Below are 13,582 nucleotides of genomic sequence, written 5' to 3'. Positions count from 1 at the left end.
TTATTCATTACTAAAGGCTGTGATACAAATATATGGAAAATAAATTCCCTTACCGTTGACCTTAATATGTCAACAAAATGAAGGATTTTTTAACCAGGCTTCATCCAATGTTCAGATTTATGTTCTGGAAATGAGAAGTTGAACATATATATACACTGTGTGTGTGTGTGTGTGTGTGTGTTTGAGTGTATATATATATCTTGTGGCAGAAATGAGAATTACAACAACAAACCTTTTTTGATCCTGTTCTGAAGCAGAATACAAAAGGTCTACGCAGTCAGAGTCAAAGTGAGCTTTTGTCGGAGAACCGCTGCACTAATCAAGTCGCACCAGTTTCTCTCACTTCCCAGGGAGGGGAGGGGGAGGAGAAGGAGGGGGGGGGACGTGTTACTGACCTATGCTTTTTGACGGTGGAGGTGGCTTCTTCGGCTTCTGATGGGAAGAGAGGGTGAGAGAGAAAGAGAAATGAGTGTGACTCACATCTGTTCTCTCAATCGCCGATAGAGTTAAACATTATTTCTACAAATACAAAAATAGCATATCAGATACTGCACATCCTCAATCTTTAGGACCTTGTGCTGTTGCCAGCGTTGCTGTTTGAGTATATAATTATAACCATGTTTGTTTTGAGCCTTTACATCATTTGTGGAGAGTCAGGCGCCATGGCAACAGCAGCTTAAAAAGAGGCGCCACTTCAAGAGCAGACTGCAGCTGCATCAGATTAGAGTGGAGCCTCGGCGTGTGCATCGAAGGGGCGTGTCAACGTGATGACATGAACTTCAAAACACAGATTGTACAATTATTCCCATCGCACTATCGAATCTCGGTCTCTGACACGTCATCACATCACAGCTGCAGCGGAGGCATCATCACTTTGCCCCCCCCCCCCTTAGAGGGTCCGAGGTCAACCCGCTCAGGTCTCACAAAATCCTGTGTGACAAACTTGAGATGTGAACTTCTCAGTCGAGCGCTGAACCAAGGCCATTGAGGAGAGAACCGATTCCTCGTGGTGATGGATTCATTCTCCTTGAGGCCAGTTATGTAATGGGGGAATTTCACTGCTGTGCAAACCAAAGATTGACCATCGGTAATGATATCTGCAGATGTGTCGTAACGCAGTCTGGTGGTCGGAGAAATACCGCAGATGAAGAACAGCAACGGCGAAGAAAAAATAAGGGACAGGAGATTTCTTCGTTTAAATTAATTCCTCCTACGGGGGAAACCCCCCCGGAGTCGTAAGAACACGGATTGCGGGGGAGGAATACAAATGGACTGAGTGGGTAGACAGTCACTCCCTGCTTTTGTCGAAGGAGTCCCGCGGCTTTGAAGAAAGGGGCCCGCTAAATGTTCCACTTTAAAGAGTCTCCAGCTTCCAGGGGGAACCGATCCGTGCCGGCTTACCTCTTCTGAGTCCGGCTTGGCAGACAATCTCACCGAGTCTCTCGACGTGGGCGCCTGAAAGCACAGAAATAAATAAAGTAATGACATCTGTGGAAATCAGGTGGAACATGGGTATACAGCGACTGTTCTGTTGCTTTGGCCACTGAACTTTTCAGTTTCGGTGCGTTCAGCCGCAGCACGGGAAAAAATACAAATAGCGCCGCAAGTCTGAGAGCGTATGTCTGCTTGTATTTTGAGTGACTTTGTATTAAAAATCATAAATGTTCATGTAAATATAACATGTTTCCAAGACTTTTACAAAACTTTTGGGACTTTTCCAGGCCTGGAAATAACCATTTTTTATTCCATGACTTTCTCAGGTATTCCATGACTGACGAACCCTGTATAGAAAACATAAGCCTGTGCTTTACGACTCCATATTATCAATTAGACGGTGGGAGGATGGTGGTGATCCAGCTCTCACTACCAGACATCTTTCACACAATAACAAAGAGATACAGCAACAGGAAAAGAAAAAGGTATCATATTTCATTTGGTCAAAGCTCAGTGGGCACAAACACCCACTTTAGACACACTACACTTCCAGAAGCACTGAATGTGTAGCCAGAGTGTGGGTCTTTGATTTTTCATTCAACAAAAATATATAACTATTTTATATATTACTATAATAGGTCTATAATAAACCACATGGCCAAATTAGAGACACATTGAAACCCATCAAAACCACAATGTGGCTTCACACTTGTACTTCTACTATTTACCACTCGATTGAGTCATTTCCTCAGGTTTGCTCCATGGCGGCATGTTTTAATATTTCTTTTAAACGATGTTGTTGCCAATCATTAATTTATCCCAGACTGGCAAAAAAAAATTCAGTCACCCTAGCATTAAGAGAAAATAATGTTTTTTTTCATTGTCAACAATGTAAACAAACTGGTATTTGAAGAGTGAACATGCTGGAAATGAACGAATTCAGTGAAAAGTGGAAAATAGTATTTTATAGTATTTTTGGAGCAGTTACAGAAAGAGATGTTTTGTTTTTAATTCAACACTTCGATTGCAACTGCACTGCAATCACTGATATGCACACTTAAACTGGCTTTCCAAGCGTTACATTCTAAAATTGACTGTTGCTTTAAAGATTGAACTCGTGAAAAGATCTATATTTTGTTCTTAAACGCGACACTGCAACTTTTGTTACAAGGCACGAGGGTTATAAAATGATCTTTTTGGTACAACCAACAATCGAAAGAAAAAACAGCAAATCCTCAGGTTTTAGAAGCTTGAACTTTTGGAATTTGTTCAGGAGTTTTGCTTTAATAATAATAATAATAATAATAATAATTCTTTCCATGATCTCACCTCTTTCTCTGCTTCAGACACCAGGTCTACAAAGTTGTCTGGGAAGACGCCGTCTTTGCCGCCTATCTCCCCTCGCCACCAGCCGGGCTCTCCTGTGTCCTGTATCGCAGATCCCCCAGAAAATATTTAATAAAAAGAAACTTTCTCTCCAACAGGCCTGCTATCGCTTTACGTTGCAGTGAAAAGAAAAGAAATGAAACTTCACAAAGCACTGTTCAAAAGTCACTCTGTGGAACAAGTAGAAGAAAGACCAACACTTCTGCTCTCCCTCCACTAGGTGGTGGTAGCGCTCTACTCCAGCCTCAGCGCCTCTCCTTCAGCGTCACACCTGACATGATGTCATCGGCGGCTGGGCCCATTCTTTCAGTGGAAACTTAATATGAGCTCAACGCCCGCGTGCCGTCCTCTTAAGAGTTTACTTTTTATGTCTGATGTCTCGACGCTTCCACTCGCAAAACCCCGCATTCACCGTCACGTTGCGATGAATTGTGGGTAATTTCCTTTGAATTAAAGTCTGCAGGAATGCAGACTAACGGAAAGGGCTCACAGTGCCTACGAGAGAGCCCGTAAAGCTCCCAGTAGGACAGAACAGATGCTACAAAACACGACTTGTAAACGCCTCGACAAATGTGACACGAGTTGTCACTTGTGTCGTGTGAAATAGTTTCAAAAGGGGTTTTGGTTTTAGAATAATCCTTTTTGCTTTATTTTGTGTAGCCCAGAATCACAATTATCCTCAGAGGGCTTTACAATCTGTACACACACAACATCCCTGTCCCAGGACCTCACATCGCATCAGGGAAAACTCCCCCAAAAAATATAGATGGATGGACAGAAGCAATAGATGTCATGTGGACAGATGAACCGCGTTACAGAGTTACAACACATTCAATGAATATGACAGAAATTATGAATAATGAGGAGTTATACCAGATAACCACGATCCATGTAAAGAGATGATCGGCGCCTTCATCTTCTGTTCATTTATGAAATCTGAAATGATCCATCAAGCTCATGGATGGCCGATCTAGGAACCGGTGGATTAACTTTTTTTAAACTAGAATATGGCTCTAGCATCTTTCTAATACTTTCGGGGATTTTAAGCTTGAACTCTAGATGTCGCTGCCATCGATGAAAGTGTTCCCCCAGGTGGATCGGGTAGGTGGCTCGGTTGAACCCCAAAAGATGGAAAGAAAGCTAAATAAAAAGCTCAGATTTTCCCCTGAGGTTTTCCTTCAACACACTTCTCCATGCAAGAAGCAGTTGGCTCTGACCTTGCTCAGGATGTGGAGGATATCGCCCTCCTTGATGGTCAGCTCGTCTTCATTTGTCGCCTCGAAAGCAAACTTGACCTTACAGTACTCTTTTGCTAAGGGGGAAAAAGAAATAATGGGAGTCTCAGCAACGATTGGTGAAAGGAAAGCGCACAAGGTCACCAAACGGAGCGTGTTAGATGAACACAAACACACAAGGTTTACATCAATAGGCTGTTGTTGGAACGGGACGTTTCCTCATATCCAAACTAGAACGGGCACTCGGTAGAGCGCATACCTTCGCATATCACAAGATTGGGCATTGAATTTTGAACATTTTGGCATTAGTTGCATGACTATTGGATATAAATTGACCGCGCTATGGTAAAAAGAAGATGTTGACCTTTTCATGACCTTGACCTTTGACCCGATCGATCCCAAAATCTAATCAAATGGTCCCCGGATAATAACCAATCATCCCACCAAATTTCATGCGATTCGGTTTAATACTTTTTGACTTATGCGAATAACACGCACGGACGCGCGCATACAAATCCACGGCGATCAAAACATTACCTTCCGCATTTTCAATGCGACGGTAACTACGCATTGGAGTTTTTAACCAATGACAGATGCTAAGAAGTCGAACAGAACTAGCACGCCCACGTTAGAAGTAAACAGGATGAAGAGAACAAACTCCTCCCCACCTCCACCCACCCACTAACAAGGAACCGGTGACAGTAAACATACTCCTCCACATGTCAAAGCGTCCTCTGCGGGGCGTTCGCGGTGCTTTACCTTTGGCTTTGCCGTCTCCGTCTGCTCGCTGCGAGTCTGTCATGTTGGGATGGGCGGGCTTTGCAGAGGATGGTAATGATGGGATTGGCTAAAATGAAGCAAACCATACAGATGGAAATGATTTATTGCACATGAGTGGATATGTGGAGTCCCTAATTGTTGAGTGTAAATATGTGTGTGTGTGAAATATGCTATTAATTATATGTTTTTGGGAGGAGGGGCTTAAAGGGGTGGGCCCAGCAGAATCTTGTTCTGAGGTTTTCAGATTAAAAACTCAAACTGTGATGCTGATCAATAAGGTCATAAACAATGTGAATGCAAGCACGAGGTGAGTCAACGTTGTATGTGCGCGCCCTTGTCCTACCGTGTGGCAACATGACAGGGGATTTTACAATCTTATTTTATATCGTAGAACAAAATGTGGAAATTATCTCACGCAAAAAAAGAAGTCTAAAACAAATAACCATTTAAAAACCCATCGACCAACGGTATACGTAGCAGCGTTAACCAAAGTGGGGGGGGTAAAGCAAAACGTACGCTCTTCGACTGGAATGTTGAATACACAAGGGACACCACAGGGAAGCTACAGAACGGTACAAACAAAATATAATTTATAATACTAGACGCGCCTTTATAGGATGGTTGAATATATGGGAAGATCAGAAGAACTACAGAAAGACAGTAAACCGTGAAACACGGTAGAATGCGTCCACCTTTGGTCGCATTCAGACCTTCAGTCTGACTTTACAGGAAGTGATGATTCGCCAAAGGATAATAAGACAAAATTGAAAAACAACGACATGGAAATGAAAGCAGAGTATCAACCTGCTAAAAGTAAAAAGACAGGTGAATGACAGAACTTTTCAGAAAGACAGAAAAAGTCACGACCAGGATGTTTTGTGTCCCCGATAGCACCGCGGGATGATTGGTCAAGGCCAAATGGAGGTCGCTGTGGCAGCGGTGGGGGGTTGGGGTGAGAGCATTTGCCATGCGAGGAGTGGAGGAAGCCGTGTTACTGGTGGAAGAAAGCGCCGGGGGGGGGGGGGGGGGGGGCTGTTGTGAACAGCAGGGGACGAGGGAAGAGTGTCGCGCTGAACCGAGCAGAGAGCTTTTGTTATTATTTGCCACGTCGGCACATTTAAAAGGGATAGCTCAGACATGCGGTTGCAGGAGGTACGTTTCCATGGTAGCAGCAGTACGGAAGCCGTGGATGTATTCTACCCACCTAAAAGGATCCGTGTCAGTTTTAAGTGTACAGTGCATTTAGAACCGTCTATGTCAGGAGTCGGGAACCTATGGCTCGCGAGCCATATATGGCTCTTCTGGTGACGGCATATGGCTCGCAGACAATTTTGAGTTAAAAAGAAAATATCCGCCCGCCCCCCTGTAATTTTCTCTATCGCGCCAGATTACAGCAGAAGTCATTTAAGGTCCTTTTCTTAAAGAGCACGTCTTTGTTCATTTATTAAACTAAACGTCTGTTGTTGATCGCCTCTACACAGCAGCATGTCTCTACGTGTCGCGTTAACACTTCTCGGCTCTCCGTCTCGTGTGCCGCATCGGGCGGAGCAAAGAAAAAGTCACCTGCACCCCCCCCCCCCCCCCCTAGCATCATGCAGCACCAGAAGTCACATTAAAAGCAAGACATATTTAATTTATTATACGTTAAAAATACTATATGGCTCTCAATGAAATATATTTAGAAATATTTGGCTTTTATGGCTCTCCCTGTCAAAAAGGTTCCTGACCTCTGGTCTATGTGATCCTCATTGCCACTGGACTCCATTGAAAAAATAAAAAATGGAATTTTACATTTGCTCGTCTGGTTAACCATGGACACGTGAGGGATATTACCCGCCGAACATGTGCCGACGACAGCGAAGCGGGTGTATTCGCAACAAACGGAAAGGTCACCTGACTCTGGGCGAGTTTCTCCAGCGCAGGCGGCCAACACCAGCGAGGTGACACAAACCAAAACGGTGTCAAACGCTCCCGCTCGCGCATGTGACGTACCGATGTGGGAAAAAGGTCGTGGCACTGACCACTGGCTGATCATAAACCAGAAGCCGTGACGCGCTTTGAAGAGATTGTTTCCGGAGGCGGTCGAGGGTGTGAATCTCAGGCACTCGACGCATTCTGCATGCGATTATGGAGTTTGTACATTTGAAGGAGTTAGTTGACTCATTGCGATCATGCTGAACTCAGTGATTTCAAGGATAATCATAATCATATAATAATAATAATAAATATAACATTTAAGTGAGAACTTCCTGCATATCTTATTTCAAAGTAATTTTTAAAAAGAGTGTTAAATAGTAGTGGGCATTTTTTAGGAGCTTCAGTAGAAAAAATGCTATCAGGAGATTTAATGTCCCTTTGTCCAAATGGTACTCTATTAAATAACATTCAAAAAAAGTTATTAAAAACTTCCATTTATTTTCCACGACGGTCAATGCCTCCGAAGGAGTCGGCGCCATGTTGTGCACGCCATGCCGCGTGTTCCACTCACTCTCTCCTTCTTCTCCTCCGTCTCGGGGCTCGGCAGCCGGACCTTTAGCTTCACCGAGCCTTCCCGAAAGATGTCTCCGAAGCCGACGCCTCGGACCTTCTTGGGCTGAGCGATGACTCCGTTCCCTGAGGCGGGCAGCAGGGACGTGGCGGGGGTGGCGGTGCTGGCGCCTTCCATTCCACTTCCATCTGCGGGGAAGAGAGAGAGAGAGAGGTGGTTGGGGATCAATCGCATCGTTACCTACAAACGCCTTAAAAAGCCAAAGAGGCGTCAGCTGTTCAAAGCAAGACCTCAACATGCAGGTGTAAAAGCCTTCCATCACTGCCAGATACACATTCATCTGTGTTTAGTATTCACCGTTAAGTTACGTTATCGTTGTCACGATCGCCGTGACGTCACCCATTGGTTTGTGGACTGACGTTTTTGAAAGAAAAGAAAGAATTGTACACGTTTATTGGTCCCCGTGGGGAAATTCTTCTCTGCATTTGACCTGTCCTCAAGGTGCGTTCACACCAAAAGTGATGCGATTTTTTCGCGCGACCGAATCCCATGAAAAGTCAACGTACAGACGCGTGTGGCTGCGATAGACGCAATATTTTTCCAGGCGGCGCGTTTGGGGCGACGCGATGTGGGCGGCGCGTTTTCAGCGGCGCAATTTTCGCCTCTAGTTGAAATATTTCAACTTTGAGGCGGTCATCTCGCAACTCGGGCCAATCAGCTCTTGAGTTGCTCCGCGCGTCATCGCTGTCCCGCCGCTGTTGAATCAGAACAACACGGACAATAATGTTATGAACACAATAACACATATTATATATTATAAGGTTATGAACACAATAACAGCGTTTAGATGTTCCGCTCTCGTAGCGCTGGAAGCGGAAGTCTTTCAGACGTAACAGTAACATCATCGGTGAAAGTGACCGAGCTGAGTGAGCCTACGGGTGATGTCATCAACCCAAACACGAGGGCGTTAGTGTGTGGGATGTCCACAACAAATATAAAGCAGAACTAGTGGTTAGTTATTCTGGTGGATGAAGGAAATGATAACGGTCTTTACGGAGCCGAGACACAGAGATAAGCCCCGCCCCTCGCGGAGCGTCTGGACGCTTATGGCGTGAACACGGTGAATGGTCGAGCGAGTAAACTCACGCGTTTTGGGCGACGTGAAAAATCGCATCGCTTTTGGTGTGAACGCACCTTTAGTCTTTAAGGAGCAGTGGGCTGCAGTGAAGCGCCCGGCTTTAACCCTTGTGTTGCCTTCGGGTCAATATGACCCGATTCAATGTTTCACCCTCCTGTTACCTTTATATTTATTAACATATTTTACCCTTGAGGTCAATATGACCCCAGCTATTAAAATCTCCAGAAAATTATTAGAATTAATATTGTTTTCCAAGTTTAAGTGTGAGGTACTTTATGTTTGTTTGTTGACTCCCGAAAGAACACCGACATTAAACATTGAATCGGGTCAAATTGACCCGAAGGCGACAGGAGGGTTAAATATTGAATCGGGTCAAAATGACCCGAAGGCAACACAAGGGTTAACTGAGGGTTCAGTGTCTTGCTCAAGGACACTTCCACATGCAACTATTGGGAGAGCGGGGATGGAATCGGCTACCTTGTGGTTACGGGACGAGGGCTCGAGTCGGGCGATTTGGCCGTCGCCATCTTGGCTTTTTGCACAAACGTTACCGTATTTGGTTTGAGGGTCTTGAAGCGGTAGCAACCTGTCACTCACAGTAAGCCTGGCTTAAAGCCGCTTTATGGTCTGCTTGACTCTAAATGGATCATAATGTACGACATTAACATCATAATGTATTGAAGAAGACTTCAAACTAGAGCTTCAGACCATAAAGTCATGTTTACAATGTTTACTGAGGGAATAAATCAAGAGAGAAAAAGAGTCAATTTCTCCTAGACTTCTACACAATCAGGAGTCGACCCCTGTTGGTCAGTTGAGAGAATGCAGCGTTAAGACACTTCAGCGTCGGCTTCACACCTCAGAACCGGAGGTTGCCGCCGGGCAACCACAAACAATTGCGGATTTGTCTGAAAGTTGCCAGTTAACACGGTCACTCGTTAAACTGAACCACGGGATCTCTGTAGAACTTAAGTCCTCCGTTGAAATATCAATTCTGAACATGAAACATGCAACAACCAGATATTCTGATGCTGGTTATGGTTTTAAATTCAGTGTTTAACTCAAAATAGACGTTACTCCAGAAGGTGCTAGAATATTGTGTAGAAACCAGTTCCATTAAACCATTCCGAAATACATGAATGACAATCTTCATTCATAAAAAACGTACCGCCTACAGTAGACATGAGGAAATGAAAAGCAGATGCCGGTTGGGGAACTTGTGTCCCATTTGACGCGACATAACATTTCCTCGCACTGTTGCGAAATTATGCAAAAACATTAACACACGCACACACACATTATCACACAGCCTCTTAAAAGAGCAGTTCTACCTCCCATGTCACACAACTGGCAAACAGAAGGCTTAGAACTCCCTGAAGCTTCAGCCAAATGTCTTTTTAAAACTCGTTTCAGCTCGGCTGCTGTGACACGAATGAATGGCCGTAATGCAAAGAGAGCATCATATGGGGGGGCTTATATATTCTCCAATATATATGATGAGAAAATGATCGTCTCCTTCCTCTGACGCAGGCCAGCAGCGCTCGGTATTGCGCCGTCCCATGAAACAGTAACAAGAAAGCGATGAAGAGTAATTAAGATCTCGTTTTCTTGTCCTCGGGGGGGGGAATAAAAACGTCACTGGCGACGTCTCTTGGCGGCAAGTCTACATATTTCACCGAACCAGTTCAGATTGGAAACCGTCAATGAGAGCCCTCCTTTTCCGTTACATTTATCCATTTCTGCCGTTTGCCCCCCCTCGTCCTACCGGTCTCGTCTGCAGCCGCTTCGTTGGCGTCTCCGTCCTCTCCCGTGGCGTCCAGCTCTTTGACAAAGTTGGAGGGAAACAGTCCCGACTTGCCGTTGAAGTTGCCGTTCCACCAGCCCTCCTCAACCTGCACGGGGAAAGACAGGAGGAGATGTAAACAACACAATGTCAAAATAAAATTGGGGTCTTCTGTACTTGAAAATGGAGTTAGAATTCACCCCTCTCTACAAAACGCAGGGGAAGTCCGGTAGTTAGGGGTTCACAGATGAAATCGTAAACCTCCAGAACTCTTCAGTCTTCTTATGCGTGTCGACCATGTTTGACATTTACGTGTTTAGATTCTGGATGACCGTGTCGGTGTTTTCCGAGAGGGAATGCTGCGACGCCGACGGTAAGGCAACATGGTTGTTCCATCGCTACAGCGAGTCTTAGTGCCACGTCAGTACTCGTCTCGTCTACATCGGCCGTGAGATCACGTGAGGCGGTGCCTTGGAGCCATAATCTTAATAATAGCCTGTGGTCCGCCAGGTTTTTCCCTCTCAGATCTTTCAGCATTTGCACGAAAGAACAACTGTGAACATTATCTTCATGAGCGCGAGAGGATACACCGATTCCTCTCCGATAGGAGTAACTCCTGTGGCTTTAAGGCAGGTCGACGGTTCCACCGGTGCCGCTAACGCTACACACGTAGTGCACATAGATAAATATGATCGACACATCAATGATAAAAGTTATTATTAACGAAAAAACAACAATGCAAAGCAAATAAAACAACATTTAGAGGGGGGGGGGGGGGGGGCCGTGAAATGTTGTGCATATGTTGCAATTAGTAGTGTGAATCGACACGTTTTAAAGACAAACTTGTACATTGTAGAAGGCACATAGGATAATGTCGGTCGCCATCGCACACACATTAATCTCACTCCTGCTGCACAGCCCCATCTCTGACCTGTTCCGACTTGCCAGCGCCACGAATGAACCAGTTGACAGCTGCCGTCTCTTCACTGGTTACATAGATTTAGTGGTTGTAATATTACACCCCTTTAACCACCGGGTTTCAAATTACAAACCAAAAACTGAACCGCCTGCTGTCTTGTTTATTCTAAACACAAAAAAGGCCCATGTGGATAATCCCAGAAGTGACCCCACCCCCACCACCCCACCCCCACCTGCTTTACTCGCCTCTCAACATAAGTTATTAGGAAGCCCACCACGTTGATGCGCGCATACAAAAAAATATATATATACCTCTTCGATGATGTCTACGATGTCTCCGATCTTCAGCTCCAGCTCGTCCTCGTTCTGCGGCTGATAGTCAAACAGGACCTTGCACTGTCTCCTCTTCGGCTCTAAGGGAGGGGGGAAAAAAGAGAGGCAACAAAAAAAACGCAGCAGTTAGTCAACCGACCTGTTGTGAGCTGGCTGCGAAGAGCTTGGCTCTGTGTGTGTGTGTGTGAGAGAGAGGTGGGGCGGTGTGAGACAGCAAGCAAGGTGTAAATCCAGCGAGTGGGATGATAAGACAATCCTCAGGGACTTCCCTCCCCCCCCTCCCCTTCTGCCAAAGGGTGATCCCAAGGCAGGCGGCAGACACACCCTGCTGAACAAGCAGAGCTGCTGCACACGGGGAAATGGAACAAGCAGAGAAGAAGCGGCACAAAGATGGACCCCACATTTGCGTCCCTTGGTGCGATGAGAACACAAGCAAGTTATGTCAGATGTCATGACAACCAGGGGAAATAAAACGGGTTTTCTTGCGACGCAACCCTCTTCTGTGCAACGGATCCCTCAACTCACCGTTTGAATCAAATCAGCAGAAATAAAAGAAGATGCCGATATCTGATCAGCCGATGCGGAGCATTATTGTTGTTTTGGTTTACAAGGCTCTTTGCTAAATCGGTGTAAACATACAAATTAAACAAAAATCATCATTTCTGTTTAGTTATAGCCAGTTATAGTAGGTAATTTGCATAAAAATCTAACAATTCAAATTATTCGACAATATTCAATATTTGTATTCCTAAAAAACATCAAGTCATGAGGGGTTTACCCAGTGGAAGAATGTATACGTTGTAGGGCTGCAACAACTAATCGATAAAAATCGATTATTAAAATAGTTGGCAACGAATTTCATTATCGATTCGTTGTGTCGCGCGATTATTACGGCGCTCAATAAGTCGCAGAGTATTAAAAAAAAGTTGAGTTGAGCGCAGAGCGGCACAGGAGAAACGAGAGCGGAGCGGAGGGAGAGGACAGAACGCTGCGTTGTGAGAGCCAATCAGCGCTGAGCTGCTCCGCTGTTGATGAATCTAATTGGCTGCTGCTGCTCTCGTGGCGCTGGATGCGGAAGTCATTCACGTCGTCGGAGTGACATTCACGGAGCTGTGTGCGCCTACGGGTGACGTTATGAACCCAGACACCAGGGCGCTACGACGTGTGTGGCATTTCCACAAGAAGTATAACGTAGAAAACGTGGTTGTTTATTCCGTGGCGGATGGCTGAAAATATTTTTCCATGGAGAAAGGCAACGGAGATAAGCCCCGCCCCCTCACCGTATGAGGCGTTTAACCCATAAATAGCCAACTCAGGAGAGTAAAGCGCTGTCAGTCTGTTTGTGACGGGTTCATCCACATCCTGACCAGTGAACAGGGTTCATCCACATGCTGACCAGTGGATCTCCAGGACCTTTCCATGATTAAACATTTCGTGAAAACTCTGTGTATACATGAACAAGAGAAGATGTAGTATTTAAACTAACAATGTGAATTCCAAAGCATACTGTATATATTCCGTGTAAATTAACATTTGAATATAACACATTTGCATTACTTTTCCAAACATTTGGATTTTATTTTTTTCAATTACTTTTCTAGGCCTGGAAATAGCCATTTAAAAATTCCATGACTTTTCCAGGTTTTCCATGACCGTACGAACCCCGTTTTGAATAAAGGGTTTAAAATTACAGTGTTTTTGTTTTTTTTATCCGATTAATCGAAAAAAATAATCACATACCTGCAAACTCATGAGGGGTGAAAAAGGTGACAACGGGGGGGGGGGGGGGGGGTGTGCAGGTGACTTTTTTGTTGTTGTCACCACACCACATCCACGTTGTTTGAAGCCTCAAAGCTTTTAGAACCACAACTACAGTCAAATAATGATAATAAACAGTTTAAGAACAAAAGGTCCTCCGCTCTGACTCAGCCCTATAATGATAGTAAAAACAAATATACATTGTCATTTTATATAATATGGTTAAAGTCATTCATGAACAAACTTCCTTTTTTTTTTTCCTGAACAGTCCTCATGGACTTCTCCCTGAATCTGTTCTGTCTCTACCTGTTTGTCACGATACTCATATT

The 13,582-nt window shown here is 44.8% G+C and overlaps 1 protein-coding gene across 1 annotated transcript in view; it reads right to left on the bottom strand.

The window, feature by feature from the left end:
* Positions 1-387: 387 nt before the first annotated feature.
* The window catches only part of cd2ap (CD2-associated protein), a 49,559-nt gene continuing 36,364 nt past the window's right edge, over positions 388-13,582 (bottom strand). The window contains exons 4-11 of the mRNA XM_056428942.1: positions 11,475-11,575; positions 10,227-10,353; positions 7,324-7,511; positions 4,815-4,902; positions 4,038-4,132; positions 2,764-2,862; positions 1,402-1,455; positions 388-432 (exon numbers count right to left, since the gene is read on the bottom strand). Of these exons, the coding sequence (XP_056284917.1) occupies positions 388-432; positions 1,402-1,455; positions 2,764-2,862; positions 4,038-4,132; positions 4,815-4,902; positions 7,324-7,511; positions 10,227-10,353; positions 11,475-11,575 (797 nt within the window). The remainder of the gene's footprint in view (positions 433-1,401; positions 1,456-2,763; positions 2,863-4,037; positions 4,133-4,814; positions 4,903-7,323; positions 7,512-10,226; positions 10,354-11,474; positions 11,576-13,582) is intronic.

This window comes from Pseudoliparis swirei, chromosome 12 (assembly GCF_029220125.1).
Source record: "Pseudoliparis swirei isolate HS2019 ecotype Mariana Trench chromosome 12, NWPU_hadal_v1, whole genome shotgun sequence".
Taxonomy (NCBI): domain Eukaryota; kingdom Metazoa; phylum Chordata; class Actinopteri; order Perciformes; family Liparidae; genus Pseudoliparis; species Pseudoliparis swirei.
Note: the sequence above shows the minus strand (reverse complement) of the source record. Positions and strands in the feature narration are given on the sequence as shown.